The 26,080-nt window shown below is 66.5% G+C and overlaps 6 protein-coding genes across 7 annotated transcripts; 2 read left to right on the forward strand and 4 right to left on the reverse strand.

Annotated features, from left to right (window-relative positions):
* Nucleotides 1-255: 255 nt before the first annotated feature.
* Nucleotides 256-7,271, forward strand: BEST2 (bestrophin 2). Its single transcript, XM_062511849.1, has 12 exons — nt 256-407; nt 642-736; nt 908-1,141; nt 1,976-2,130; nt 2,205-2,282; nt 2,396-2,548; nt 2,637-2,717; nt 2,904-3,055; nt 3,382-3,411; nt 6,765-6,809; nt 6,906-6,982; nt 7,063-7,271. Exons 1-12 carry the CDS (start codon nt 256-258, stop codon nt 7,212-7,214), a joined length of 1,404 nt encoding a protein of 467 aa, XP_062367833.1. The 3' UTR covers nt 7,215-7,271.
* On the reverse strand, nt 4,125-6,576 carry TIMM29 (translocase of inner mitochondrial membrane 29). The gene is made up of 2 exons (XM_062511872.1): nt 5,422-6,576; nt 4,125-4,823 (listed from the first exon to the last, which is right to left on the reverse strand). Exons 1-2 carry the CDS (start codon nt 5,675-5,677, stop codon nt 4,201-4,203), a joined length of 879 nt encoding a protein of 292 aa, XP_062367856.1. The 5' UTR covers nt 5,678-6,576; the 3' UTR covers nt 4,125-4,200.
* KEAP1 (kelch like ECH associated protein 1) lies at nt 7,269-13,179 on the reverse strand. Its single transcript, XM_062511833.1, is given in 7 exon segments — nt 7,269-7,791; nt 8,177-8,353; nt 8,880-9,085; nt 9,856-10,535; nt 11,593-12,207; nt 13,070-13,156; nt 13,159-13,179. Coding segments are annotated over 7 exon segments (1,971 nt in total). The 3' UTR covers nt 7,269-7,606.
* Nucleotides 13,180-13,598: 419 nt separating this feature from the next.
* ATG4D (autophagy related 4D cysteine peptidase) lies at nt 13,599-16,486 on the forward strand. Its single transcript, XM_062511848.1, is given in 12 exon segments — nt 13,599-13,753; nt 14,000-14,083; nt 14,264-14,437; nt 14,558-15,023; nt 15,136-15,169; nt 15,171-15,201; nt 15,318-15,345; nt 15,461-15,543; nt 15,625-15,702; nt 15,793-15,872; nt 15,949-16,065; nt 16,178-16,486. Coding segments are annotated over 12 exon segments (1,479 nt in total). The 5' UTR covers nt 13,599-13,614; the 3' UTR covers nt 16,343-16,486.
* A 122-nt stretch (nt 16,487-16,608) lies between these two features.
* On the reverse strand, nt 16,609-20,972 carry KRI1 (KRI1 homolog). Its single transcript, XM_062511826.1, has 19 exons — nt 20,882-20,972; nt 20,598-20,674; nt 20,418-20,523; nt 20,223-20,328; nt 20,083-20,140; nt 19,932-19,981; nt 19,739-19,832; nt 19,581-19,655; nt 19,364-19,479; nt 19,148-19,262; nt 18,794-18,889; nt 18,534-18,704; nt 18,382-18,457; nt 18,219-18,301; nt 17,890-18,016; nt 17,585-17,715; nt 17,432-17,496; nt 17,238-17,333; nt 16,609-17,147 (listed from the first exon to the last, which is right to left on the reverse strand). Exons 1-19 carry the CDS (start codon nt 20,961-20,963, stop codon nt 16,727-16,729), a joined length of 2,145 nt encoding a protein of 714 aa, XP_062367810.1. The 5' UTR covers nt 20,964-20,972; the 3' UTR covers nt 16,609-16,726.
* Nucleotides 20,973-21,213: 241 nt separating this feature from the next.
* AP1M2 (adaptor related protein complex 1 subunit mu 2) lies at nt 21,214-24,342 on the reverse strand. 2 transcript variants are annotated; one of them, XM_062511855.1, is made up of 12 exons: nt 24,301-24,342; nt 23,800-23,956; nt 23,660-23,727; nt 23,436-23,566; nt 23,216-23,363; nt 22,782-22,908; nt 22,571-22,713; nt 22,266-22,337; nt 22,031-22,189; nt 21,778-21,903; nt 21,432-21,507; nt 21,214-21,327 (listed from the first exon to the last, which is right to left on the reverse strand). In XM_062511855.1, exons 1-12 carry the CDS (start codon nt 24,340-24,342, stop codon nt 21,305-21,307), a joined length of 1,272 nt encoding a protein of 423 aa, XP_062367839.1. In that variant the 3' UTR covers nt 21,214-21,304. The 2 variants fall into 2 exon arrangements, with proteins under 2 accessions (XP_062367839.1, XP_062367840.1); XM_062511856.1 differs by having other exon boundaries at nt 22,571-22,731.
* Nucleotides 24,343-26,080: the final 1,738 nt, after the last annotated feature.

Consider the following 26,080-nt stretch of genomic DNA (forward strand, 5'->3'; position numbering starts at 1 on the left):
GGGTCACGGTCCCCAAGGTGTCCCCGCAGAGCCTTTTCCCATCCCCTCCCCGAGCCGGGGCTGTCCCCACAGGTGTCCCCCGGTGTCCCTGAAGGTGCCACACCTGTATCCCCCGGTGTCCCGCGGTGTCCCGGCGTCTCTCTGTGTCCCACAGGTGTCCCAGTGTCCCGCAGGTGCCACCCCTGTGTGCCCCGGTGTCCTGTGTTGTCCCTCAAGTGTTCCCCCGTGTCCCCGGCAGGTGTTCCCGGTGTCACCATGACTGTCACCTACACGTCTCGCGTGGCCACCGCGCGCTTCGGGGGTTTCTCGCAGCTGCTGCTGCTGTGGCGCGGGAGCATTTACAAACTGCTCTACCGGGAGCTGCTCCTCTTCCTCACGGCCTACCTGGGGCTCAGCCTGGCCTACAGGTGAGGGACACCTGGTGGGGGAAACGGGGACAGGGCGGGGACATTGAGGTGAGGACACTCGGGGATCTGGGGACATCGGGGTGGGACACGGGGACGCGGCGCGTTGTAGGGGGGACAGCGGGGCCGGGTCGGGAGCGGGGACAGTGACAGGGACAGTGACAGGGACAGTGACAGGGACAGTGTCGCGTCCCCGGGGAGGTGACAGCGACAGCGACAGTGACAATGTCCCCGCAGGTTCCTGCTGTCCGAGGCGCAACGCCGCCTGTTCGAGAAGCTCGCTCTGTACTGTGACAAATCGGCCAACCTGATCCCCGTGTCCTTCGTGCTCGGTGAGACCCCCGGGACACCCCCAGAAATTTCCAGACAAGTCCCCAACACCCCCGAGACCCTCAGGTTCCCCCCACAGCATCCCAGTGCCCCTCCCAGTAGCCCCAGTACCCTTCCCAGTGCCCCTAGGACCCCCTCCCAGCAGTCCCAGTACCCGCGGTCCCTCCCCGCAGGGTTCTACGTGGCGCTGGTTCTGGAGCGCTGGTGGGGTCAGTTCCGGACGGTTCCGGCCCCGGACGGGCTCATGGTGGCCGTGGCCGGGAGCGTCCACGGCGCGGACGCGCGGGGGCGGCTGCTGCGCCGGACCCTGCTGCGCTACGGGAGCCTGGCGGCGCTGCTGGTGCTGCGAGCGGTCAGCACACCTGTGTACAAACGCTTCCCCACCACTGACCACCTGGTGCAGGCTGGTGAGTGACCACTGACTGCCACTGACCATTGCTGACCATCCCTGACCACCCCTGACCCTCCCTGACCATTGCTGACCATCCCTGACCATCTGTGACCATCACTGACCATCCCTGACCACCCCTGACCCTCCCTGACCATTGCTGACCATCCCTGACCATCTGTGACCATCACTGACCATCCCTGACCACCCCTGACCCTCCCTGACCATTGCTGACCATCCCTGACCATCTGTGACCATCACTGACCATCCCTGACCACCCCTGACCCTCCCTGACCATTGCTGACCATCCCTGACCATCTGTGACCATCACTGACCACCCCTGACCATCCCTGACCACCACTGACCACCCCTGACCCTCCCTGACCATTGCTGACCATCCCTGACCATCTGTGACCATCCCTGACCACCCCTGACCCTCCCTGACCACCACTGACCACCCCTGACCATCCCTGACCATTGCTGACCATCCCTGACCACCCCTGACCATCCCTGACCCTCCCTGACCATTGCTGACCATCCCTGACCACCCCTGACCCTCCCTGACCATCCCTGACCACCCCGACCCTCCCTGACCACCATTCCCCACCACTGACCACATGGCCCAGGCCAGTGAGTGACCAATGACATCAGGGCAACATCACAGCAATGACATCATCAGCGTGGCGTGACATCATCAGTCAGCAAGTGACATCATGGCTTTGGGGGTGACACCGGGAGGGGGATCCTGATGGCCCCCGGGGGTGAGGGATGGGGGCAGTGTCCCGGGTTTGGGGTGTCCCTGCAGGTTTGGGGTGACAGCCCGGGTTTGGGGTGACTCCGGGGGTCCCCGCAGGGTTCCTGACGCGCGAGGAGCGCCGCCGGCTCGAGGGGCTGCGCTCGCCCTACAACAAGTTCTGGGTTCCCTGTGCCTGGTTCGGGGCTCTGGCGGGGCAGGCGCGGCGCGAGGGACGCGTCAGGGACGACTGCGCCCTCAAACTTCTCATGGAGGTAACCCCGGGACCCCCGGGACCCCTTGGGACCCCCCTAGGACCCCCCTGAACACCCTTGAACCTCCCCCCCAGGAGCTGAACCGGTTCCGGGCCCACTGCAGCCTCCTGTTCCACTACGACTGGATCAGCGTCCCACTGGTGTACACCCAGGTACGGACTGGGAGCGCTGGGGGACACCTGAGGGCGCACCTGGACAGGCCTGAGGGGACACAAAGGGGGTGGCGGGCGGTGTCCAGATCCAGCGCTGTCCCCTCCCCCCGCAGGTGGTGACCATCGCCGTGTACACCTTCTTCCTCACCTGCCTGATCGGGCGGCAGTTCCTGGACCCCGCCCAGGGCTACGCGGGCCACGAGCTGGACCTGGGCGTGCCCGTGTTCACCTTGCTGCAGTTCTTCTTCTACGTGGGCTGGCTGAAGGTGAGGGGAGGGAGGGCGGGGACACACCTGGGTGTGGCCCGGGGACACACCTGGGCTTAGCCCGGTTGAAACCTGGCCCCCGCCACAGGTGGCCGAGCAGCTCATTAACCCCTTCGGGGAGGATGATGATGACTTCGAGACCAACACCCTCATCGACCGCAACTTCCAGGTGAGTGGGGGGAACCCAGGTGAGTGCAGGGAACCCCATATGTGTGTGTGGAGGATCCCAGGTGAGTTCTGGGGAGTCGGGCCACTCGCCCAGGCCGTGGCTGAAGGGCGGTGTCCCTGCAGGTGTCAGTACAGGTGTCAGTACGGGTGTCCTGCTGTCTGTACAGGTGTCCTGCTGTCCCTGCAGGTGTCCATGCTGGCCGTGGATGAGCTCTACGGGCAGGTGCCGGCTCTGGAGCGGGATCGTTACTGGGACGCCGCCTGTCCCCAGGCTCCCTACACGGCGGCGGCCGCGCCCCCACGCCAGCCCACCTTCCAGGGCTCGGCCTTCGACGTCACGTGAGGGGCACCCCCAAACCCCTCCACTCCAAAAAAACCTGGGACAACCCACCCTGGGACCCCCCCCCTCCCCAAAATCCCAGGACCCCCACCCTGGGATCCCTCCCCTAAACCTTCTGAGCGTCTCCCCCACCCCCCCCCCCAACCCCCCCGACGGGTTTTTGGGGTGACCTCCGTGCCCAGTGCTGGGTTTGGGGTGACCCTGGGGCACCCCCGGGTGTCTTGAAGGTTTCTGGGGTCACCTGGGGAGGGTTTTTGGGGTGATTGGGGAGGTTTTTTGGGGGGTTTTGGGGGTAACTCCCCACCCCCCCCCCCCACTCCCGCAGCCTGGCCAAGGAGGAGATGCAGTTCCAGCCGCTGGAGGACATCGGGGACCCCCTTGGGGACCCCCTGGACCCCCCGATCTCCCCCAGCCCCCGCCGCCGCAAGAGCAGCTCCGAGGGAGGGGGGGGCGGCCCCGAGCCCCCCTCGGGATTCGGGGACCCCCAGGAGGGGTGGCTGCTGCACCCCAGCGCTGAGCACGCCGTATAGGGGGACACCCCAAAACCTGCTGCACCCCAAAACCCAGCCCCCCAATAAAGACCCAGCCGTCCCTGAGGATTCACGGGGAAATCATCGATCCCAAATTCGGGCTCACGGGTGGGAACGAGGGGTCGGATTTACAGCGGGGAGGAAATCCCAGAAACCTCAGAACCGGGAGGTGGGGGCCGGACAGAGCCCTGAAATCCCGCATCCAAAAATTCCACGCCCGGAATTTCACACCCCAAACCTCCGAGTTCGAATTCCCGCCTCCGAAATCTCGCATCCAGAATGCCAGCCCCGAAATTTCACACCCAAAATCCCTGAAATCCCTGCATCCAAATTTCCACCTCCGGAACCCCACCCTCGAGACCCCCGACATCCAAATTTCCAACCCCAAATTTCCACCTCTGACATTCCCACCCGCCGGCTCCGCGACACCACTGCTAGCTCCCACCTCGCCCCCCCCCCCGCCCCCCCCCGTTTTTTTTTACTTTATTCTTTTACATCCGAGGACAAACCCCCAAAAATCCACGAATAAATTCCGAGCCACGACAACTTTTATACGCCCGCCGAGCTGCGAAAAAGGGGGAAAGGACACATGAAGTGTACAAACGAGGCATTTTTTACCTCAAATCCCGGGGTTTGGGGACCCCCTCATCGCCGATCTCCGCCTCGCTCAGCACCACGGCCCGCAGCCGCTCCCGGTGCAGCCGCTCGTTGTGCTCGGAGCGGAGCTGGCTGCGGTCGAGGCGGCGCAGCGGCTCCGGGAGGTGCCCGAACTCCTCCTCGTTGATGTCGCAGTCCCGCAGCGCGTCCCGCAGGAACCACCAGCGCCCCAAAAACCCCAAATCCAGCAGCTCCCCGAAATCCCACGGCCGCGGGCGGAGGTGCGGGCACCTCGCCGAGTAGAGCGCGGGGTCGCTGCCGTGGGGGTCGGCGCCGGCCACGGCCACGAATCCCAAATTTCGGACGCGGATTCGGCCGCGCTCCCGCAGCCGCAGCAGCCGCAGGACGTGGCGCTCGGAGCGGGGGCTGCGAGAACCCGGCGGGAGCTGCCCCAGAGTCGCCCCCGCGGCCACCGCCGCGCTCTCCAGCGAGTCCAGGTCCGGCACGGAGTTGGCCAAGCTGGCCCCGAGCCCCAGGGCGAGCAGAGTGGCCGCGCTCAGCCCGGGACGGCGCCGAGCTCCGGCTGCGGCTTCGCGGAGAGAGCTGGAATAGTCCTGGAGCAGAGCCCGGCACCAGCGGCCTGCGGGAAAAGGAGGGGTCAGGGGGGGTTAGGGGGGGTCAGGGAGGGGTCAAGGGGGATTAGAAGGGGTCAGGTGGGTCAGGGGGCAGTCATGGAGGTCAGGGGAGGTCGGGGGGTGTCGGGGGGGGTGAGGGGGTGTCAGGGGGACAACCTCGGGGAAAGGGGGGGTGTCCCTGTTGAGGTGGAGGGGAATTCACACAAAGGCCACGGTTTGGGACACAGCGGGGTTGGGGACCCCACCCGAGCCCCCCTGGGTTTGGGGAACCCCCTCAGACCCCCTCCCCCCCCCCGGGTTATGGGGACCAACCCTGGATTCTGGGTCCCCTCAGACCCTTCTGTGGGTCAAGGGGCACCCCCAGATCCCCCTCCTCCGGGACAAAGGGACGTTTTGAGGACCCCCATCCCCGCCGGTGTCTCGGGGAACTCCTTGAACCACCCCCCCCAAACCGCCCCCAGGCCCTACCGGGACCCCGAACTGCCCCCATACCCGTCCCCCACCGGAAGCCCCCGCGCCAATGCCCCCGCAAGGCCCCGCCCGCCCCCCTACGAGGTTCCCGTCGCCCTGAGAGCCTCCAGGACCGGCCACGCTCCTCCTCACCGAGCCGGGTGTCCCCCAGGCGGCCCCAGAGCCCGCGGCCCGCTCCGCCCGCCGCCGCCGCCGCCATCACCGGAGGGGCACCGAGGGGGGGGGGGCGGAACCAAAGCGGCGGCGCCGCGGGCCGGGGGGAACGCGGACGGAGTGACACACGGAGCGGGCGAAACCACCGCGGCGTGGGGGGGATGGGGACGGCGGGCAGAACCAATGCGGCGCGGGGGTGGGCGGAGTCGCGCATGCGCGGAGAGGCCTCGCCCATTCAAACTCTGAGCGCGGGAGGGAGCCCCGAGAGAAAAGGGGAAAATGGTAAAAACTGAGAGAAAAAACGGGGAAAAACGGGGCCGGTAACAAGCGGGGAGAGAGAGGAGGTGACCCCGGTAATGGACGGGGGGCACTAGCGCGGTGCCGGCGCGCGGCGGGTCCGGGGGTCCCGTGTCCCCCTCAGGCTTCTGTCCCGGGCCCAGACCCCAAACCGGGACGTTTCCCCCCCAAAAAAAACCTCGGGGCTGCCCCTGATCCCGTGGGGATCCTGTGCCCCTCATCCCCGATCCCATTTCCCTGTTCCCTAACCCCAGCTCTCATTAAACACCTCCTTGTGGGAATATCCCTTAACACCCGTGCTGGGCAGCAGGCAGCATCCCTTGTATTCCTCCGCTCCCTTTTATTCCTCTGTTCCCCGTTATTTTTCATTTCCCTGCCCTTTCTCCATCCCTTGTCCTTTCTCCATCCTTTCTATTTCTCCATCCCCGTCTTCCCCCCCCCGTGCCTTTCCCCAGGACGCCGGGGCGTTTCCCCCGGTGGAGGAGGTGGAGGAGCTGAGCCAGGAGCTGCTGCGGGAGCTGAGCTCGGGCTGCACCGAGGAGCTGCTGCGCCGGGGGCTCGAGCGCCGGGAGCGGCTGGACACGAAGCTGCTGGACACACAGAGGAGAGCCCGGGAGCTGGCTGAGGGTGGGTGACCCACAAAACGTCCTGGCTGCACCCCAAAATATCCCCCAAGCTGACCGTGCTGCCTCCCTCCAGGCCTGGCTGAGGCCGAGGACAGGCTGGCCCAGCGCCTGCAGGACGCCCAGGCCGATGTCCAGCGGCTCCGTGGCCGGAGGCAGGAGCTGGACACGGAGCTGGAGAGGGCACAGGGGACCCTGAACAGCGCCAGGGATAAAACCCAATATCCTGGAGGTGCTGGGGTTTGGGGGATTCGAGCTCTCTGGGGGTGGATTTGGGGTGCTGGGGGGGGGGGGGGGGGGGGGGGGGTTTGGGGTGCTGTGTTTGCCTTGACCCCCCCCCCCCTCCACGGCGCTGCGCCGGGCCATGGAGGAGCTGCAGGAGCAGCTGAGGCAGCTGGACAGGGACAAGGACGAGGAGGAGGAGGAGCACAGCCTTACTCCAGATGTGTGAGTGGGCACAGGGACCTCCCCCCAAACCCCACCCTTGGAGACCTCTAAAACCACCCCAAGACACCCCAAATTCCTGCCCCGCCCCCTCCCCAGGTATGTGGCTCAGCTCTACTACGAGATCAGCAGAATCGACTGGGACTACAGCGCCGAGCCAGGGTGGATCCGAGGCAGTGAGTGCCCCAAAACACCCCAGAAACACCCCAGAAACACCTCTGGGACCCCTCCCAGCCCGGTTCTTGCCCCTCCCCAGTTCACTACGGCCCCGACATCGCCGTGCCCCTGGACATGGACAGGAGCCAGTACTCGGGGACCTTCATCAGCGATTACCTGTGGGGCCTGGTGCCCACCCAGTGGAGACCCCGCAGACCCCCGGTGCTGCCCAGGGAGCCACTGACCCTGTGACTCCGCCCCCCCCCCCCCCCCCACGATTCCCCCTCAGCGTGTGACCCCTCCCCATTAAACCACAAATGGCTTTATTTGGTCTGTGAATCACCAAAACCAGTCCAAAAAAACAAACAAACAAACAAAAAAATCCCAAAACTTGGGCCAGACGTGGGGAAATTGGGGGGAGGGCAAGGCAGCAAAAGTCCTGTGACACTTTTTTTTTTTTTTTTTGTGGGGGGGAGGGCGGGGTCTCTGTGACATTACCCACCCCCCCACCCCCTGCACCCCTCGATCCGCCGCCGGCGGGGGATAGATTTTGGGGGGGTGGGTTGGGAAAATAAAAATCAAAAAAAATTTCAGGTGCGGGGCTGCACCCAGAGATTTTCCCTCCCCCTCCGGCGGCACCGGGGTCAGCAGGGCCCGCCCGGGGGGGGCTCCTCATCCTCGGGGGGGGTCTGGGGGTGGCAGGGCTCCATGGTCACGGCCACCCCCAGCCCGCTTCGCCCCGATGGCATCGGTGTCACCTCGGTCCAGGCGTTGGCCTCGGGGTCGTAGCACTCCACTGACTCCAGGAAGGAGTGGCCATCGTAGCCCCCTGCCCAGGGGAGGGGGAGCTGGGTCAGCCTGGACCACCCCACCCACCCCGAGACACCCCCGAGGAGCAGGAGCCCCAAACACACCCCAGAACCCTTCCCAGGGTTCTCCAGGATTCTGGGAACCCCCAAACCCCCACCTTTCTGAGTGTCTCTCCCCACCTCCAAGAGGTTTTTGGGGAGACCTCAATACCCAGAGCAGGGTTTGGGGTGACCCCGGGAGGTCGGGGCACAACTCCAAAGAACCTGGAACCCTTCAGAGTCCCAGACACGCACGAGGGAACCCCACCCCCCCAAAAAGAACCCCGAGGACCCCCCGTGTACCCCCATACCCAGCTCATAGATCCTTCCCCAAAAAGCTGTGCCCCCCAGGACCCCTCCCCATACCCAGCACGTAGATCCTGCCCCGGAAGGCCGTGACCCCCAGCGCGCTCCTCCGGTGCCCCATGGGTGCCACGAAGCTCCAGGTCTCGGTGTCCGCCTGGAATCTCTCGGTGCTGCTGAGCTGCTGCGTCCCATCGTACCCCCCCATGGCGTACAGGCAGTTCCCGAGGGCACACACCCCTGGGGGACCCCCAAAAAAACCACACTGAGGGCTCATGGGAACCCACAGGGTCACCGACCCCCCCCCCCCTCAAAAAACAACCCAAAAATCAGAGAGTCCGCCCCAAAACCCTGCCCTGACTCGGATCTGATGGGCACAGACCCCCTAAGGGGAGAATACGGGGGTCAGACACCCCCAAACCCCGCTGGGACCTCCCCAAACTCCTCTTGAGACCCCTCCAGGACCTCCCAAAGCCCCCCAGACCCCTCTTAACCCCCTCAGCCTCACCTGGAGGGTGCCCAGGCTGGGGATGGGGTCCCACAAATCCCTTTGAGACCCCCACCCAGGACCTCCCAAAATCCCCTCGCGGATCCCCCAAACCCTTCTGAGATCACTCCCAGGAATCCCAAACCCCTCTGAGATCCCTCCAGTACCCTCCACCAAATCCCTCCAGATCCTCCGAGACCCCCACCCACGACCCCCAAACCTCTCCAGGACCTCCCAAACTCCTTCCCTCCACCCCCCCCACCCCCCACCAAACCCCACCTGCCCCGCTGCGGACGGTGGCCATGGGGGGGATGGGCTGCCAGCTGTCCCTCTCGGGGTGGTACCGCTCTGCCGAGCGCAGCCGGGCGCTGCCGTCGAAGCCGCCCACGGCGTAGAGGAGCCGGTTCAGCACCGCCACCCCCACCCCGATGCGCCTCGTCCCCATCGGCGCCACCAGCGCCCACTCGTCCCGCTCGGGCTCGTACCTGGTTTTGGGGGGGGTGGGGGGGGGGGGGCAGAGGGGTCAGAGCGCCAGGGACCCCACCCTGAGGGGAACAAACCCCTCTGTGAGATCCCCAGGGACCCCCAAAAGGGGTCAGTCCCACCACTGGATCCCTCATGTGGCTCCTCCCCATCCCCATTTCCTTCTCCCCATCCCCTGATTTCCCCCATCCCCATTTCCCCCATTCCCAATTGCCCCATCCCCATTTCCCCCATTCTCCCATCCCTATTTCCCCATTCCCCATTGCCCCATCCCCATTTCCTTCTCCCCATCCCCATTTCCCCCATTTCCCCATTTCCTTCTCCCCATCCCCATTTCCCCCATTTCCCCATTTCCTTCTCCCCATTTCCCCCCATTTCCCCCATTCCCCCATATTTCCCCCATCCCCATTTCCTTCTCCCCATCCCCATTTCCTTCTCCCCATCCCCTGATTTCCCCCATTCCCATTTTCCCCCATCCCCATTTCCCCCATTCCCATTTTCCCCCATCCCCATTTCCCCCATTCCCCCATCCCCATTTCCCCCATTCCCAATTGCCCCATCCCCATTTCCCCCATTCTCCCATCCCCATTTCCCCCTATTTCCCCATTCCCCATTGCCCCATTCCCCATTGCCCCATCCCCATTTCCTTCTCCCCATCCCCATTTCCCCCATTTCCTTCTCCCCATTTCCCCCCATTCCCCCATATTTCCCCCATCCCCATTTCCTTCTCCCCATCCCCATTTCCCATCCCCACATCCCTTCCCTCACCCACCTCTCCACAGAGCAGTGGTGCGTGCACCCATGGGACCCCCCCACGGCGTAGATCAGCCCGTCGATCACTCCCACCCCGATACGATTCCGGGGCACGCTCATGGGGGCGCAGGGCGACCACCTCCCGCTGACGGGGTTGTAGCAATCCACGGCCGCCGAGTCCGTGTTCCCCTCGGGAGAATTGTTCCTACCCCCCACGGCATAAAACAACCCCCCCACGGCACAACCCCCCAGCCCCGAGCGCGGCGTCTCCAGCTCCGCCAGCCTCATCCAGGAGCCCCGCACGGGGTCGAACGCCTCCAGCGTGCTCAGCGAGCGCCTCAGGTAACCCCCGGCCGCGTAAATCAGCTGCCTCACGTTCGGGGTCCTCACGGGTGGATCCCCCGAGGGTTTGTGCAAAGCCAGGTCACGAAAAACCCTGGCCAGGTAACGGAGGGCGTCCCTGCCCAGGTCGCGGCGGCGGCGGAGCTGAGCGCGCAGGAAGCGCGGGGTGAGAGCGTGGCAGCGCACGGCGCGCAGCAGGGCCGGCAGGAACGGGGAGCGGGCGCCCCTGTCCTGCTGCACCCAGGCCACGCACGCCTGGAACACCTCGGACTCGCAGCGAACGTTCAGCTCGTCGCGGCTCAGCAGCGTGGCCAGCTGGCAGTGGGACAGGGAGAGGAATTCTTCTTGTTTGGAGACCTGAAAGGGGAAAAAAAGGGGGGAATGTTAAAAATCGGCTCGAAAACAGCTCCGAAATGATATCGCAGCAGCGGGACAGGGAGAGGAATTCGTCCTGCTGGGAGACCTGAAGGGGAACACGGGGTGAAAATGTCAGGGAACCTCCAAAAAAGGAACAGCAACTCCTCCTGCATGGAACTCACGGTCCGAGGCTGCTCAGGCGCTCGCTGGGGTCTCTCCACGGTGTCCCCCCATTCCCAAATCCCCCCCAAACCCCCTCTCACCTCAGCAAAGTTCATGTAGATGTACTCCCGTGCCTTCTCCTGCAGCTCCACGCAGCCCAGGTGATCCTCCACAGTGTCCCCCCATTCCCAAATCCCCCCCAAATCCCCCCCAAACCCCCTCTCACCTCAGCAAAGTTCATGTAGATGTACTCCCGTGCCTTCTCCTGCAGCTCCACGCAGCCCAGGTGATCCTCCACAGTGTCCCCCCATTCCCAAATCCCCCCCAAATCCTCCCTAAATCCCCCCCAAACCCCCTCTCACCTCAGCAAAGTTCATGTAGATGTACTCCCGTGCCTTCTCCTGCAGCTCCACGCAGCCCAGGTGATCCTCCACAGTGTCCCCCCATTCCCAAATCCCCCCCAAATCCCCCCCAAACCCCCTCTCACCTCAGCGAAGTTCATGTAGATGTACTCCCGTGCCTTCTCCTGCAGCTCCACGCAGCCCAGGTGATCCTCCACAGTGTCCCCCCATTCCCAAATCCCCCCCAAATCCCCCCCAAATCCCCCCCAAACCCCCTCTCACCTCAGCGAAGTTCATGTAGATGTACTCCCGTGCCTTCTCCTGCAGCTCCACGCAGCCCAGGTGATCCTCCACAGTGTCCCCCCATTCCCAAATCCCCCCCAAATCCCCCCCAAACCCCCTCTCACCTCAGCGAAGTTCATGTAGATGTACTCCCGTGCCTTCTCCTGCAGCTCCACACAGCCCAGGTGATCCTCCACAGTGTCCCCCCATTCCCAAATCCCCCCCAAATCCCCCCCAAATCCTCCCTAAATCCCCCCCAAACCCCCTCTCACCTCAGCGAAGTTCATGTAGATGTACTCCCGTGCCTTCTCCTGCAGCTCCACGCAGCCCAGGCGCTCGGCCAGCGCGGCGATGCCGATGGCGTTGCTGGGGTGCAGCTGCCCCCCCAGGAAAGAGCAGCACGCCTTGACCACGGCGTCCACCTGGTACATGATGGCCCCGTGCAGCAGCGGCAGCACGCAGCGCTCGCCCACGGCCACGGCCGCCGTGTAGGCGAACTCCACCAGGCGCTCCATGGCCCGCGGGTGGACGCCCTCGATGGGCACCTCGGCCAAGCCCCTCTCCCGAAGCCCCGCCGTGAACATGGCCCGGAACACGGGGCTGGCGGCGGCCAGGACCACGCGGTGAGCCCGAAGCTCGGTGGGTGCCACGTCCCGGCCGTGCCGCACCCGCAGGGTCACGTCGCACAGGTGGCCCTGGAGGCGAAGCTCGTTCATGGCGGCCAGCGCGGCCACCGGGTGCTCGGACAGCGTGAAACGGCACGGAGCGGCCGAGGAGGAGCCCGGGGATGGAGTCACCTCGGCGGGACACTCCGGGGGTGGAAGGGATGGGCAGGACATGGTGGGAGAGCGGATGGAATGGCAGCGGGATGGGGGGTGATGGAGAGGCTGTGGAAGGAGAAAACGGGGTTAGAGAGGGGAAACTGAGGCACAAAGGGCAGGGAGAGGGTCAGGAATGGGATTTTGGGGTGATGGAGAGGCTGTGGAAGGAGAAAACGGGGTTAGAGAGGGGAAACTGAGGCACAAAGGGCAGGGAGAGGGTCAGGAATGGGATTTTGGGGTGATGGAGAGGCTGTGGAAGGAGAAAACGGGGTTAGAGAGGGGAAACTGAGGCACAAAAGGCAGGGAGAGGGTCAGGAAATGGATTTTGGGGGATGTGGGGTGATGGAGAGGCTGTGGAAGGAGAAAACGGGGTTGGAATTGGGGAAACTGAGGCACAAGGTGGGGAGTACACACAGTCCCCCCCCCCCCCCGCATCACAGGAACCTTTTTGGGGAGGGGTCCGGGGGTCCCAGGGGGGGTCTCATGGGTCCGTGTGGGTGTCGAGGCGGGGTCGGGGGATTATTTTTGGGGTTTATTTTGAGGTCTCACAGTCCATGTGGGTATCGAGGTGTCCCGGGCGTATTTTGGGGATCCCGAGCAGCATTTTGGGGCTGTTTTGGGGCCGTTTCGGGGCTATTTCGGGGCTGTTTTGGAGCTATTTTGGGGCTGTTTTTGGGCTATTTCGTGGTGGTCTCACGGCCCATGCAGCGGCCCCGCTAGCGGAGCTGTCCCCGCGGATATTTTTGGGGGGTCCCCGGGGTGTGTTTTGGGGGAGTCCCGGCGGGTGTTTTGGGGTTATTCCGGGATTGTTTTTGGGATCTCACCGGTCCGTGCCGGTACCGGGGTGACCCGGGGGATATTTTGGGGGGGGGGAGGGAAGGGGGGTGGGTCCCGGCGGGTGTTGTGGGGTTATTTTGGGGGGTCTCACCGGTCCACGCCGCGGCCCCGGGGGCGGGGGGGGGCGGGGGGGGCCGTGACTAAGCAGCGCTTGGAGCCCCCGCCACGATAAGAGCCCCGTGACACGCCCTGTGACGTCATGGCCACGCCCAGACCCCTCACCGCAATAAAAGTCCCCTCGGGGGCCCGTGGTGTCCCCGTGGGGGTGGTGGGTGGGTGGGGGGGGGGGGGGGGGCGTCCCCTCCCGGTGTCACTCGCGGGGGCTTCTGCGGCTGCCGGTGTGACCCCAAAATGTCCCCGTGACCACACCCCACCCCACTGCCACCTCGGGGTGGAGGGTCCTGGGATCCCAAAATCTCCCTGAGACCACCCGTGGGACCCCCAAAGTGACCCCGAAATGTCCCCGTCCTCCCCCCCCCCCCCCCCCAGTTCTGGGGTCTCGGCTCCAGGCCCCGCCCACTACCTATGACCACGCCCACATTGTTGCGATTTGCATAACCCCGCCCACTCGCACTGACAGTATGTTCTGACCACGCCCTCTCCCGGCCCCGCCCCCCGCGCGCCGCCTCCGCCGCCATGAGCGGGGGGGGGGAGGGACCGGGACCCCCCCCGGGACCGGGACCGGGACCGGCACCGGGACCTCCCCCCGGGGCCGAGCGGGGCGGGCAGCGCGTGCGGGGCCGAGTCCTCGCGGCCTGGAACAGCGTCAAATACGGTGGGAACGGGACACCGGGAACACCGGGAACACCGGGAACACCGGGAACGGGACAAGGGGAACGGGATACGGGAACGGAACACCGGGATACCGGAACACCGGGCAGCGGGACGGGGTCCCGGGGCTCTCGGGTCGGTGGGATGCCGGTTCCCGGGACGCGGGGATGGGGCGGGGGTGTCCCGGGATGGGGGTCCCGTGGGGTGATTCGGGGGTCCCCTCTGACCCCCCTCTTTTCTCCCCCCCCAGGCTGGACGCTGCGGCCGCGGCCCCACTTCAGCCCGCGGGACCCCCTGTACCTGCTGGGGAGGGTCTACGAACCGGGGAACGGGGGTGAGCGGGACCCCGGGGGGCTGCGGGGGCGGCTCGGGGGGGTCTCAGGGTGGTCCCGGGAGTCTCAGGGCGGTCTGGGGCGGGGGGGCTCTCAGGATTATCTCTGGGGGGGTTTGAGGATGTTCCCAGGGGGTTCTCAGGTCCCGGGGGTCTCCCACAGCCTCTCTCCCCCCACCCCAGAGGAGCTGGCGCGGTTCCGGTGGGATTTCTGCTCCCGGTTGTGGCTCACGTACCGCAGCGGATTCCCGGCGCTGCCCGGGACCCCCCGCACCACGGACTGCGGCTGGGGCTGCACCCTGCGCAGCGCTCAGATGCTGCTGGGCCAGGGGCTGCTGCTGCACCTGCTGGGCCGGGGTAAGGGACCCCCGAACCGGGACAGAGACCCCCGAACCGGGACAGAGATCCCCGAACCGGGACAGAGATCCCCGAACCGTGGGGGCGCTCCTGAACCTCTCCCCCTACCCTCCGTTCCAGACTGGATGTGGCCGGAGGCGCTGCTGGAATTGGAACTGGGGGGGTCCCGTAGGAGCCGCGACCCCCCGGGACGGACACGGCCCCCCCGGGATGGACCAAGGGTCCCCCGGGATGGACACGGATCCCCCAGGACGGGCGCTGGATCCCGGGAACCCCCGGGATGTACCCAGGACCCTCCAGGATGGACGCGACCCCCCCAGAACGGACAGGGACCCCCCAGGATGGACACGGAGTCCTCCAGGGGGACACGGGACCCCCCGGGACGGGCCCGGGACCCCTCGGGACGGACACGACCCCTCCCGGGTCCCCCCCGGGACGCGGAGCAGCGGCACCGAGCCATCGTGTCCTGGTTCTCCGACCACCCCCGAGCCCCGTTCGGGATCCACCGGCTCGTGGAGCTGGGCCGGGAGTTCGGCAAGAGCGCCGGGGACTGGTTCGGTCCCGCCATCGCCGCCCACCTGCTGCGGTGAGCGGGGCCGGGGGGGCTCGGGGGGACCCCCGTGGGGCTGGGGGGGGGGGGGGGGGTGGGGGGGATGCCGGGTCCCCCCCCCCCGACCCACCGATCCCGTCCCGCTCAGGGGGGCCGTGGAATCCTGCACGGAGACCCCCCGGGCTCGCCGTCTACGTGGCCCAGGATTGCACCGGTACGGGGGGACCCCTCCCCGAATCTGGGGGAAGGGTCCGGTTTGGAGGGATTGAGGTGATCCAGGGGGCTTTTGGGGAGGTTGGGAATGAGCAGCCCCCTCCCCTTTTTTTGCAGTTTACAAAGGGGACGCGGCCAGGTTGGTGTGGGGTGACCCCGAGAGGGGCACAGCGGGACCGGGACCACCGGGACAGAGAGCACCGGGACCGGGAGCACCGGGACCGGGAGCACCGGGACACGGGACCCCGGAGCCGGGGCAGCGCCGCGGGCTCGTCCTGCTGGTGCCCGGCGCGATTGGGGGGCGAGAGCCTGAACCCCGTGTACGTGGAGTGTGTCAAGGTGGGTCTGGGGGCGATCCCGGTGCCATTCCCGGTTCCATTCCCGGTCCCGGTTCCACCGCGTGTCCCCACCCTCCCCTCCCCAGAGCTGCTGCAGCTCCGCTCCTGTCTCGGCATCATCGGCGGAAAGCCGCGGCACTCGCTCTTCTTCCTCGGCTTCCAAGGTACCGATCCCGCGGGAGGGGTGTCCCGGGGGGGTCCCCGAGGGTCCCCAACCTCTCCGTGCCCCCCTCCTCCCCCCCCCCCGCCCCCAGGTGATTCCCTGCTCTACCTGGACCCGCACCTCTGCCAGCCCTGCGTGGACACGGCCCCGGAGAACTTCCCGTCCAGGTGGGTGCCCCCCCCAAGAAAACGAGGTCTGGGGGAGGGGTTGGGGGGGGGATCAGTGGGTTGTGACCCCCCCCCCAAAGTCCTTCCACTGCTGCTTTCCACGGAAAATGACCTTTGGGAAGATGGATCCCAGCTGCACCTTCGGCTTCTACGCCGGCGGGACAGAGCTGGAGCAGCTCTGGGGGGACCTGGCCCAGGTGAGTCCTATTGGGGGGGGGGCCCAGGTGAGTCCTATTGGGGGGGGGGGCGTCTGGGGTATCCTGTTCCTGTCCCCCCCCCTTTTCTCGGTGTTAACCCCTCCTTTTCCAGGTGCTGGCCCCCCCCTCGGCTCCGGGACGTTATCCCATCTTCACGCTGGCCGAGGGTCACGCTCAGGACCAGGCCCTGGATCCCCCCCCCGGGCCGCCCCCTCCCCTCCCCCGCCGGGGGAAACGCCCCAAAAAACCCAACTCGGACGAGTTCGTTTTCCTCTGAGCCCCCCCCCCCCCCCCCCCCCCAAACACTGGATCAGCCCCGGGATGTGCAGCTGGCACATCCCCCCCCCCCTCAAATTGGGGCTGTTTTGGGTCACTACTGCTCCTCCTCCACCCCGGGACCCCCCCACTCAAATTCCCGGGAGCCCCCCATTCACTGTCAGAGGCTGCTCAGGGTGGGGGGGGGGGGGTTATTTATTGCTCCACTCAGGACCCCCCCCGACCACGTTCCCCCCCCCCCCCCCCCCCCAAATAAAGAGAACTTGAATCGAGCTCAGCGTTCCTGTGCTTTCCCAAGGGGTTCCGGGGTTTTTCTGAGGGGTTCTGGTGTTTCTCCAGAAGTTCTGGAGTTTTTCCAGCCGGTTCTGGTGTTTTTCCAAAGGTTTCAGGTGTTCTTCTCGGAGGTTGGGGCTTTTTTCCTGCGTTTCTGTTTTTTCCCATTGACGCCTGCTGTTTTCCCAGGATTCTTCCCGGTGTTCCCGGGTTTCTTTTGAGGTTTCTCCGGGGGCTCCCCGGGTTTCACCCCCCGCTCCTTTCCCTGCTGCCTCCGGAGCTGCCGGAACCGGAGCCTGCGGGGGTTGAGGCCGAAGGCTTCCAGCCTCTTCCCGCTGAACTCCCGGCCCCCCAAGCGCACGGCAGCGCCCAGGGGAGCCCCCCCCCGGCGCCGGGGAGCCCCGAGATTTTGGGGGGTCGTGGGGGGAGCTTCTGGAGACTCCCCTTTTCCCGCCTCCTCCAGACGCTTCCTCTTCTCCCGGCGCTTTTTCCCAAATTTCGGCTTCGCCGGCGCCACCTCCGGCTCCTGGGGGCTGTGGGGGAAGGGGGGATGATGATGATGGGGGGGGGCGTCGGGGGTGCGAACACCCCAAAAACCTTCCCAAGACTCCCCCACCCCGTACTCAGCCGCGAGGGATCTGAGGATCTGGTGCTTCTTGCCGAGGTTCTGCGCCCTCCGGCTGTAATTGGCCTGGTCCTGCCGCTCCTCCTGCTCCGAGCTGCGAGTCGGGGGGAGTCCATGAGCCCCTCCAAAATCCTGGGGAAGCACTCAGGACCCCCCCCCCCCCCCCCCACCCCAGAGCCCCCCTCCCCTCACCGGTACATGCAGGTCTTGCGCAGGGAGCACCAGCGGTTCAGCTCTTTGTCATCAGCTGCCAAAATCTGGGGAGGGGTTGGGCAGAGAGGAGAGGGGAAAGGTTTTGGGGAGGGTCCCAGCACCCCCAGGAGGGGTCCCGGGGGGAGGTTTTACCTCGTCCGTGGTGAGGCCGAAGTCGCAGGGCAGGACCCGGCGGTACTTGAAGCGACAGGGGAGGTCCCCGATCATGTCCTCGAAGTCGAGGCCGTAGAACTCGTCCAGGTACTGCTCGAAGGGGCCGGAGGCTGCGGGGAGGGGGAGGTTTGGGGGGTCCTGGCGGGGTCTAATGGGGCACAGAGGGATTTTGAGGGTGCCAGGAGGGGTTTGGGGAGGGGACACAGGGGTTTGGGGGTTGTGGGGATTGAGGGGTGGGACCAGGATTTTGGGGGTTCTCAGGGATTTGGGGTGCTGTTGCTCACCGGGGTCGAACGGGGGCTTCTCCCTCTCCAGGGCCTCCCGGAACCGCGTTTTCCGACGCTTCTTCCCAAAGGAAACCTCGGGGGGGGCCTGGGCTGGGGGGGGCTCGGGGACGTAATCGGCGTCCATCTGTGGGGGAGGGGTCAATGGGGAGGGGGCGGGACCCCCATCCCTGACCCGAGACCCCCATCCCTGACCCGGGACCCCCGTCCCTGTGCTGAGCTCTGCCCGGCCTCAGCTCTGGAGGGGGTTCATTCCAAGGGGTGGGGGGGGTCACAGCTTCAGGAGGGAGTCTCATTCTGAGGAGGAGTCTCCTCCTCTTCCTCCTCACCACAAAATCGGGGTCCTCGCAGTGCGGCTCCGTCTGGGACTCCTCCTCTTCCCGCCCCGTCCAGGAGTCCCAGTTCCAATCATCTGCAGGAACAGGGGGTGCACAGTGACACCAGGACCAGTGGGTGACACACTGGGGACCCCCCCCGGGACCCCCCACTCACCATCCAGTCCCTCCTCCTCCTCAAACTGCGGCTTCTCCTCCTCCCCCCGGCCATAATATTCCTCTCCAAACCACTCCTGTGGGGAGAAAAGGAGGATGAGCGGGACTGGGGGGCACGGGAGGGTCTGGGGGGGCTCGGGAGGGGACACCCACAGCCATGAGCCGATCGTGGTGGGCAGGATCAAAATCCTCCTGGAGCAGGGAGTGGCTGAGGCCGAAGGCGTCGGAGCCGGAGGCGTCGCGGATCCGGGCGATCCGGGCGGCCAATTCCTCCCGTTTCAGGTTCTTCAGCTGCTTCAGCTCCTCCCGGCGCCGTGCCCGCTCCTGGGGGGCAAAAAAAGGGGTGAGGGGGAGCGTGGGGAGCAGTTCAGGACACCCTAAACCCCACCCCCCCCCCCCCAGATCTTCCTCACCTTCTTCTTCCTCTCCCGGATCTGCTCCCGCTTCTCCTTGCGCCGCTCGTCCCGGCGCCGCACCGAGGTGGGGATTTGGCGTGGGAAAGTCTGGATCTGGGGAGGGGAAAAAGGGTCAGTGACCCCCCACAACTGCCCCAAAATCTGCACCCCCAAAACTGGGTGTGTGGTGTGGGAACGTCTGCATCTGGGCGGGGAACGGATCCAGGAGTCCCAAACTTCACCCTGAGTTCTGCCCCCCAAATCCCCTTCTACCCCCTAAGCATTCCCCCCTCCCCTAATTCTTTTCCCTGACCCCAAATTCCTGCCCCCCCGCCCCCCAACCCCCTTTCCCCCACTCCCCATTTCTCCCACCTGAGCAGCTCCCGGCTCCTCGAAGCGGAAGTTGTGCCGGCGCTCGAATTCCTGCTGCCGCTCCAGGAACTGCTCCCCCTCATCCGAGGAATCCTCCAGGGAGGGGAGGGAGGCTCTGGATGGGCCGGGGGAGGGTCAGGGGGGGAGTGGGAATGCTCTGGGGGGTTCATGAGGGGGTCAGGTTGTAACAGGGAGGGGTCTGGGGGTCCCGCTCACCCCTCATCCCCCTCCTCCTCCTCCTCCTCACGGAAGCCGTTGCCCAGGAGATAATCCCGCAGGAATCGCTCGCCCGGCTCCAGCGCCGGGTCCGACCAGAACTTCTGCAGGGGCTCCTGGGGGGGGGGCGTGCAGGGGGAGGGGAAAGGGGTTCAGAGCTGGGGGTCACCTCCAGGACCCCCCCACCCAGCACCCCCCAGAGCCCCCAGCCCCTCACCAGGTCCTGCAGCGGCTCCGGGGGGGCCTCGGCCTGGCCCCGCAGCCAGCGCAGGTACTGCTCCTCCTCCTGGTCCTGGGGAGAAAACGGGGTCAGAGAGGGACCCCAAAACCTCCCGGGACCCCCGACACCCCCCGGGATCCCAAAACCCCCCTCACCTTCTCCTTCTGAGATCGGATCCGTGGCCGGAGCAGGGCCCCTCCTTCCTCCTCCTCCTCCTCCTCCTCACTGTCGGCCACGAAGGCTCGGAAACTGCAGGGGGAGGGTCCAGGGTCAGCCCCTGGTTCTGAGAGCCCCCCCCAAAATCCCAGAGCCCCCCCAGGACCCCCAAAAACCCCACGGCTCCCTCACCTCTCCTTCAGTGCCCGCTGTTCCTCTGCGTAGCTCTGGGAGGACTCGACCTGCAGGGAGAAAAAAGGAATTTTTCGGGGGGTGGGGGGTCACAGGGATTTTGGGGGGTCAGAGCGACTGAGGGGATCAGACCTTCCCCCCCCACCCTCACCTTCCTCCGCTTGGCTGCTGCCTCTTCATCCTCCTCATCCTCCTCATCCACGTATTTGCTATGGGGAGGGGAAGGTCAGGAGGGGCTCAGAAACCCCCAAAAGCCCCCCAAACTCCCCTCCCCAAACGCCCCCTCCTCACCCTTCCTTCTCCAGCACCACCTTCCTCTCGTAATCTTTCAGGAACATCGGTTTGGCCGGGCGCTCTTCCTCCCCTTCCTCATCCTCCTCCTCCTCCTCCTCGGATTCTGCCAAGGTGCAGGACGAGTTTTGGGCCCCCGCGGGTTTTGGAGACCCACCCCCACCCCGGGATTTCGGGTCGCCCCTGCCCCGGTACCTTCCCGGGTGTAGAACGTGGTGTCCTCCCGGTAAATCCGGGGGTCCCGGGTCTTCAGCAGAGCCAGGGTCCGGTAGAACTCCCGCTCCTCCCGGGGGTCCAGGGCCTGGCGGGCCGGGGGAGGTCAGGGGGAGGGGGGTCACGGGGACCCCGGCACCCCCCGTGTCCCCCCCAACTCACCACGTCGTCCCCGCTGGACTCGGAGCTGTCGCTGTCGCTGTCGCCGCTGTCCCCAGTGTCCCCATAGCGGTCCCGCACTGCCGGTGGACACCGGGGCGGTCAGCACCGGGCACCGGCCCGCCCGCAGCCCCAGTCCCGGTGCCGTTGTCCCCTTCCGGGCCCGGGCCCGGTCCCGTTCCCGGTTCCGTTCCCGGTGTCTCACGGCGCTGCAGCTCCTCCCGCCGCCGGTACCGCCCGATCCCTCCCGTCTCCCCCCGATCCCGGTCCCGTTCCCGGTGTCTCACGGCGCTGCAGCTCCTCCCGCCGCCGGTACCGCCCGTAGCGCTCCGCGAACGCCGCGTTCACGCGGAGCTTGGGCTCCGCCATGGCCGCCCACGTGACCGCCCGGCACTTCCGGATCAGCCACCACGTGACAAGAGAACCCCGCCCCTCCCCGGGCTGTCAGCCCCGCCCCTTCTCGCTCTTAAATGGGCAACGGCGCCAGAAGGAGCGGGTGGGGCTCACCGGGTTTTTGGCACCCCCAAATCCCTCGATTTCCCCCCTCCCTCCCGGGACCCCAAAATGGAACCAGGCTCCCCCCAGTCTGTTTTCACTCCCCCCCCAGAGCAGCAGGACAGGGGGGCTCAGCTCCATCTTTATTGGGGCAGAGGAGGAGGTGGGCACGGGGGAGAGGTCCGGGGGGGCCGGGGGGTCCATGGGGTCCCCCCTCAGCTGGTGCGGATCTGGTAATCTGCAAGAGAGAGAGATAGAGGAGGTGAGGTGGGGGACCCGAGCTGGGGTCCCTGTGGAATTTGGGGGTCCCAGGGGAATTTGGGGGTCCCCCAAATGACTCACCCCCGCTCTGGGTGATGTAGCGCACCCAGGGCAGTGCCTGGTACCCGCTTTTCTCGATGATCTTCATGTACCGCACCTGGGGGGGGGCACACGGGCAATGACCCCCCCAACCCGGGCACCCCAAAAACGCCCCGGCGCCCCCCAGAGTCTCCCCCAAAGCCCCCGGGATGCCCCTCTGGACACCCCAGACCGCTACAGACTGCCTGTCCCACCCTGATGCTGTCCCCAAACCCCCCAGAGCAGAGCCCCCACATCCCTCCCTTCTCCTCTTCCCAAACCCTCTGGGACCCTCTCCCCAACACTCCAGCGCCTCCCGGGGACCCCTCCCCAGCTCCCCCCGGGGTACCTGGATGCCCGAGACAGTGAAATAGGGGATCTCGAAGCGCACGGCGATGGGCGGCCGCCCCTCCTCCTCCTCCTTCTCCACACTGGGCAGCCCGAAGTGAGCTCGCATCAGGTGCTCCTTCCCCCCCTGCGACCCCGCACGGGCACGTGGAGACCCCCGCGGCCACCCCCGGACTGGGGGGGGGGGGGGGGAGACACGGGGCACACCCCGGGGTGGGGGGACAGGGGTTGGGGGGCGGGGGGGGGGTGCTCACGGGGAAGGATTTGATGCTCCAGATGACCACGTTGCGCTCCGGGAGGTAGCGGGCTGACCCCACCGTGGTCTTGAATTTGGGGGAGTCGGCGTCGCTGGGCACGGGCACGGCGATCTCCACCCCGTTGGCCACCGACTGCTTCTTGAACTGGCCCTTGGCCTGCAGGGGATAAACGGGGGTGGGGTGTCAGGGCCGGCTGGGGGTGCCTGAGGGGCGGGGGGGTCCCTAGGCTCACCTTGACCATGATTTCCACCCGGCTGTGGGAGAATTTCTCGATGATGGACTCGATCCAGATGAGTGGCTTCACCTGAGGGGGGCACAGGGGTCACCCCTGGGGGTCACCCAGAGGTCCCCATCACCCCTGGAGGGACCCTGGCCACACGGACAGAGGTGCTGGCTATGTGGAGAGGGGTCCCAGCCCCACAGAAAAGGGTCCCAGCCCTTCAGACCGTGGCCCCAGACTGCCAGGCTTGGTTTCCAACCCCCAGGTGGGGGTCCCAGCCCCACAGGTGGGGGTCCCAGCCCCACAGGTGTCCCCACCTGGGTGTGCAGGCGGTAGGACATGAGCTCAAAGTCGCCATCAGGGGGGATGAAGGAGATGGTGCGGTCGTTGTCGAAGCGGGACAGACGGACACACTGGTGGAACTTCACGTCCTCCAGCTCCACCGACTTGTTCTTCCCCCCTGGAAGGGAGCGGGGGGCTCAGGAGGGGCAGGAGGACGGGGCTGAGCCCCCCTCCCGCAGCACTCACGGCCCGTCAGCTCGAACAGGACGCGATCGTTGAGGCCCAGGCGCAGCTCGGGCATTCCCGACAGGAAAACCTTCAGCTTGATGGTGCCCACGACCTCGCTGAGCACCACGCTGCCGTTGGCGCTCACCTGCGGGCACGGCCTGGCTCAGAACCGGCACCGGCTCAATCCTCATCATCATCCCCATCCTCATCGTCATCCCCAGCCCCATCACCTGTCATCCTCATCCTCACCAAATCCCACCCCAATACTCCTTCCCTTCCCACCCCAATCTCCCTCCCTGTCCAACCCCAATCCCCATCCCACCCTAACCCCCATCTCCTTCCCACCCCAATCCCCAACCCTTTCCCATCCCAACCCTCACCCCTTTCCCACCCTAAACCCCTTCCTACCCCAATCCCCATCCCCCCTGTCCCCCCTGCCTGTGTCCCCTCACCAGCAGGTTCACAGACTCGATGACATCGATGAACACCTCGTTCTTTTTGTATCGGATGCCCTCAGAGCGCCAGGACACCGCGTTGGTCACCGTAGTGGGCACGCGTGATTTCCCCGTGTCCAGCTTGTTCCCCTCCTGGGTGATGTACCTGAGGGGCTGGAGGCGTCAGGGGGGTTCTGGGTGGCCCCGGTGCCCCCCCGGGACCCCTCCCCACACTCACTCCTGCAGGATCTTGCTGTCCGTGGTCTGCGGGAAGCCAAAGTCCATCAGCTCATCCAGCAGCTCGTAGACGATGACAAAGTTGTCGCGGATACTTTCCTCCTCCAGCTCCTTGAAATACTCAGAGAACACCTGGGAGGGGACACCCAGCACCTCTGTCACCTCCACCCTGAATTAAGGTGACCCTGACCCCCCCAGATCCCCACTGGGACTCCCCCAGCTCACCTCCACCACCTTGTAGAGGAAGGAGAAGACCAAGGACGCGTTCCCGTTCTTCTTGGTGGTGGCCACCACTGTAGGGGGGGGGGGTTAAGGAAAAGGGGGGCACCAGGAGGGTCCCGGGGGAGGGGGTTGTGGAAGGATACGGTACAGGTTGGCGTGTTTGATCCACAGGAAGTGCACGTGGCCGTAGGTCAGGACGGGGGTGAGGGTCCCCTCCTCCTCCCGCTGCAGCAGGACCCCCATGAAGTTCTCGATCTCCCCCAGCCCCACATCCCCCTTGTAGTTGCGGCTGATCAGAGGCTGGGGGGTGATGGGGGGAGAGGTGTCAGAAATGGGGACAGTCCCCCCCAGACTGCTCACCCCACCTCGGGGTCATGGGGGTCACCACCACTGACCTTGGTTGACCTTCAAGGACAGAGGGGACAGGTGGGTGTCCCCCACCCCGGATACCTGGGTGACCCCAGCAGGGTTTAGGGTGGTCACGGAGGGGAAGGGGTCACACATGGAGAAAACACACCCCCCCCCCCAAAAAAAAAAATCCTGGGGGTCACGGGGGTCACCGCCACTGACCTTGGCTGACTTGAAGGACAGAGGGGACAGGCGGGTGTCCCCCGGGGGGTTTAGGCTGGTGGCGGGGGGCTCACCTTCCCCTTGAGGTCCAGAATGAAGAGGGCGGAGGCGGCCATGGCGCCAGCGCGGCACCGTCACCACCTCCGGCACCGCCACCTGCACAGGTGAGCGGCTGCGCCCACGGGCGCGTGGGGCCTTAAAGGGGACGGGCCAGCCCCACGGCTCCCCCCCCCCCCCCCCCCCCCGTGGGGGTCCCACCCAGGAGCTCGGGGGGGACCCCAAGGATCTGCCACTCCACGGGGGCTTGGGCCACCTCCAGCCCAACCCCGCAGTTTTGGGGTGGGGGACATGGAGTGGGACCCCCGGACGGTTCCAAGGGGTTGGGTTTGGGACCCCTGGATATGTGGGGGCCCCACTCTGGGTGGGGGGGGCGTCTCTGCACCCTCTAACTCTCCCTCCTGGGGGGTCCCCGCGGCCCTTGACTCCTGTATTCCCCACCCTGGGGGTCGCTGCACCCCCAGACCCCACATGAGGGGTCTCCACACCCTCCCTCCCACCATCAGATCCCCCACCCTGGGTGGTCCCTGCACCCCCCAGACCCCCGGATCCCCCACGGGAGGGTCCCTGTGCCCCTGCACGCTCCCTTCTGGGGGGTCCCCGCACCCCCAGACCCCTCCCGGGGGGGTGTCTGTGTCCCAACCCCCCCTCCCCACTCTACGAAGCCCCCAGACCCCCGGATCCCCCTCGGGGGGGTCCCTGTACCCTCAGATCTCCCACCCTGGAGAATTCCCGCAACTCCAGACCCCCGGATTTCCCCCCCCCCCCCCTCCCCCCCCCCCCCGCATCCTCCGGTCCCACCGGAGTCCCGGGAGGGGCGGGACAGCTCCGGGCCCGGCCCCGGGGGCGGGTCGGTGCCGGGGAAGTGGGGGGGGGGGGGGCCCGAGCCTGGAGCCGCCCCGCCCGCAGCCACAGCCCGGGGGTACCGGGGGGGCACCGGGGGTACCGGGGAAGCGGCGGGGGAACCGCCCAGAGCCGCCGCCGCCGCCGCCATGGATCGGCCCGCGGGCAGGAGGGACCCGGACAGCGATTACGGTACCGAGCATCCCCCGCACCCGTCCCGGTGCTCCCCCAAACCCCCGGGGTTGGGACCCCCAGGTTTGGGAACTCGCAGATTTTGGGCACCCTCAGGGTTTTGGGGATCCCTCCCCGGCTCGGGGCTCCTCGGGTTTAGGGAATGCCCAGGTTTGGGGGTTTAGAACCTTCAGGCTTGCGGATCCCCCCGGTTTTGGGGCCCCTGGGTTTGAGAACCCTCACAATCTAAGGACACGCAGGTTCAGGGACCCCCCACATTTGGGGACCTCCGCCTTGGGGACCCGTCCATCCCCTGGGACACCCCCAGGGAGGATGCAGGGCTGATGGGGGGGGGGGGGGGGTTGGCTAGCTAGTTTTTGGGGGCTCCGGGCTAAGTCGGGGGTCTCGGGATGAGGCCGGAGCCGCTGTCCCCGCCGGGGGTCCCGGCAGGTCCTGGCAGAGGGAGAGACCCCTCCCGGGGACCCGCGGCCTCCGGAGACCCCCCAAGAGGCGGGACCCCACGTTCTCTCCGGGCGGGGGCTCCCCCCCATCCCGGTCTTTGTTCCCGGAGCGCCGGGCGGAGGTGGGGGGGGACCCGCAGCCCTGACATCACCGGCGGCCTATGGGATCCTAGCACCGGGATCCCGCCGCTGCTCACGGTGATTGATTCACCCAAACACAACCGGGCCGGGGATGGAAACTGCGGCACCGCCCCCGAGCCCTTTCCCACATGGAACCGCACATTTTCCTCCCGGTCCCAACCTCTGCCCTGGGTTCGGCGGG

This window comes from Cinclus cinclus, chromosome 32 (assembly GCF_963662255.1).
Source record: "Cinclus cinclus chromosome 32, bCinCin1.1, whole genome shotgun sequence".
Lineage (NCBI taxonomy): Eukaryota > Metazoa > Chordata > Aves > Passeriformes > Cinclidae > Cinclus > Cinclus cinclus.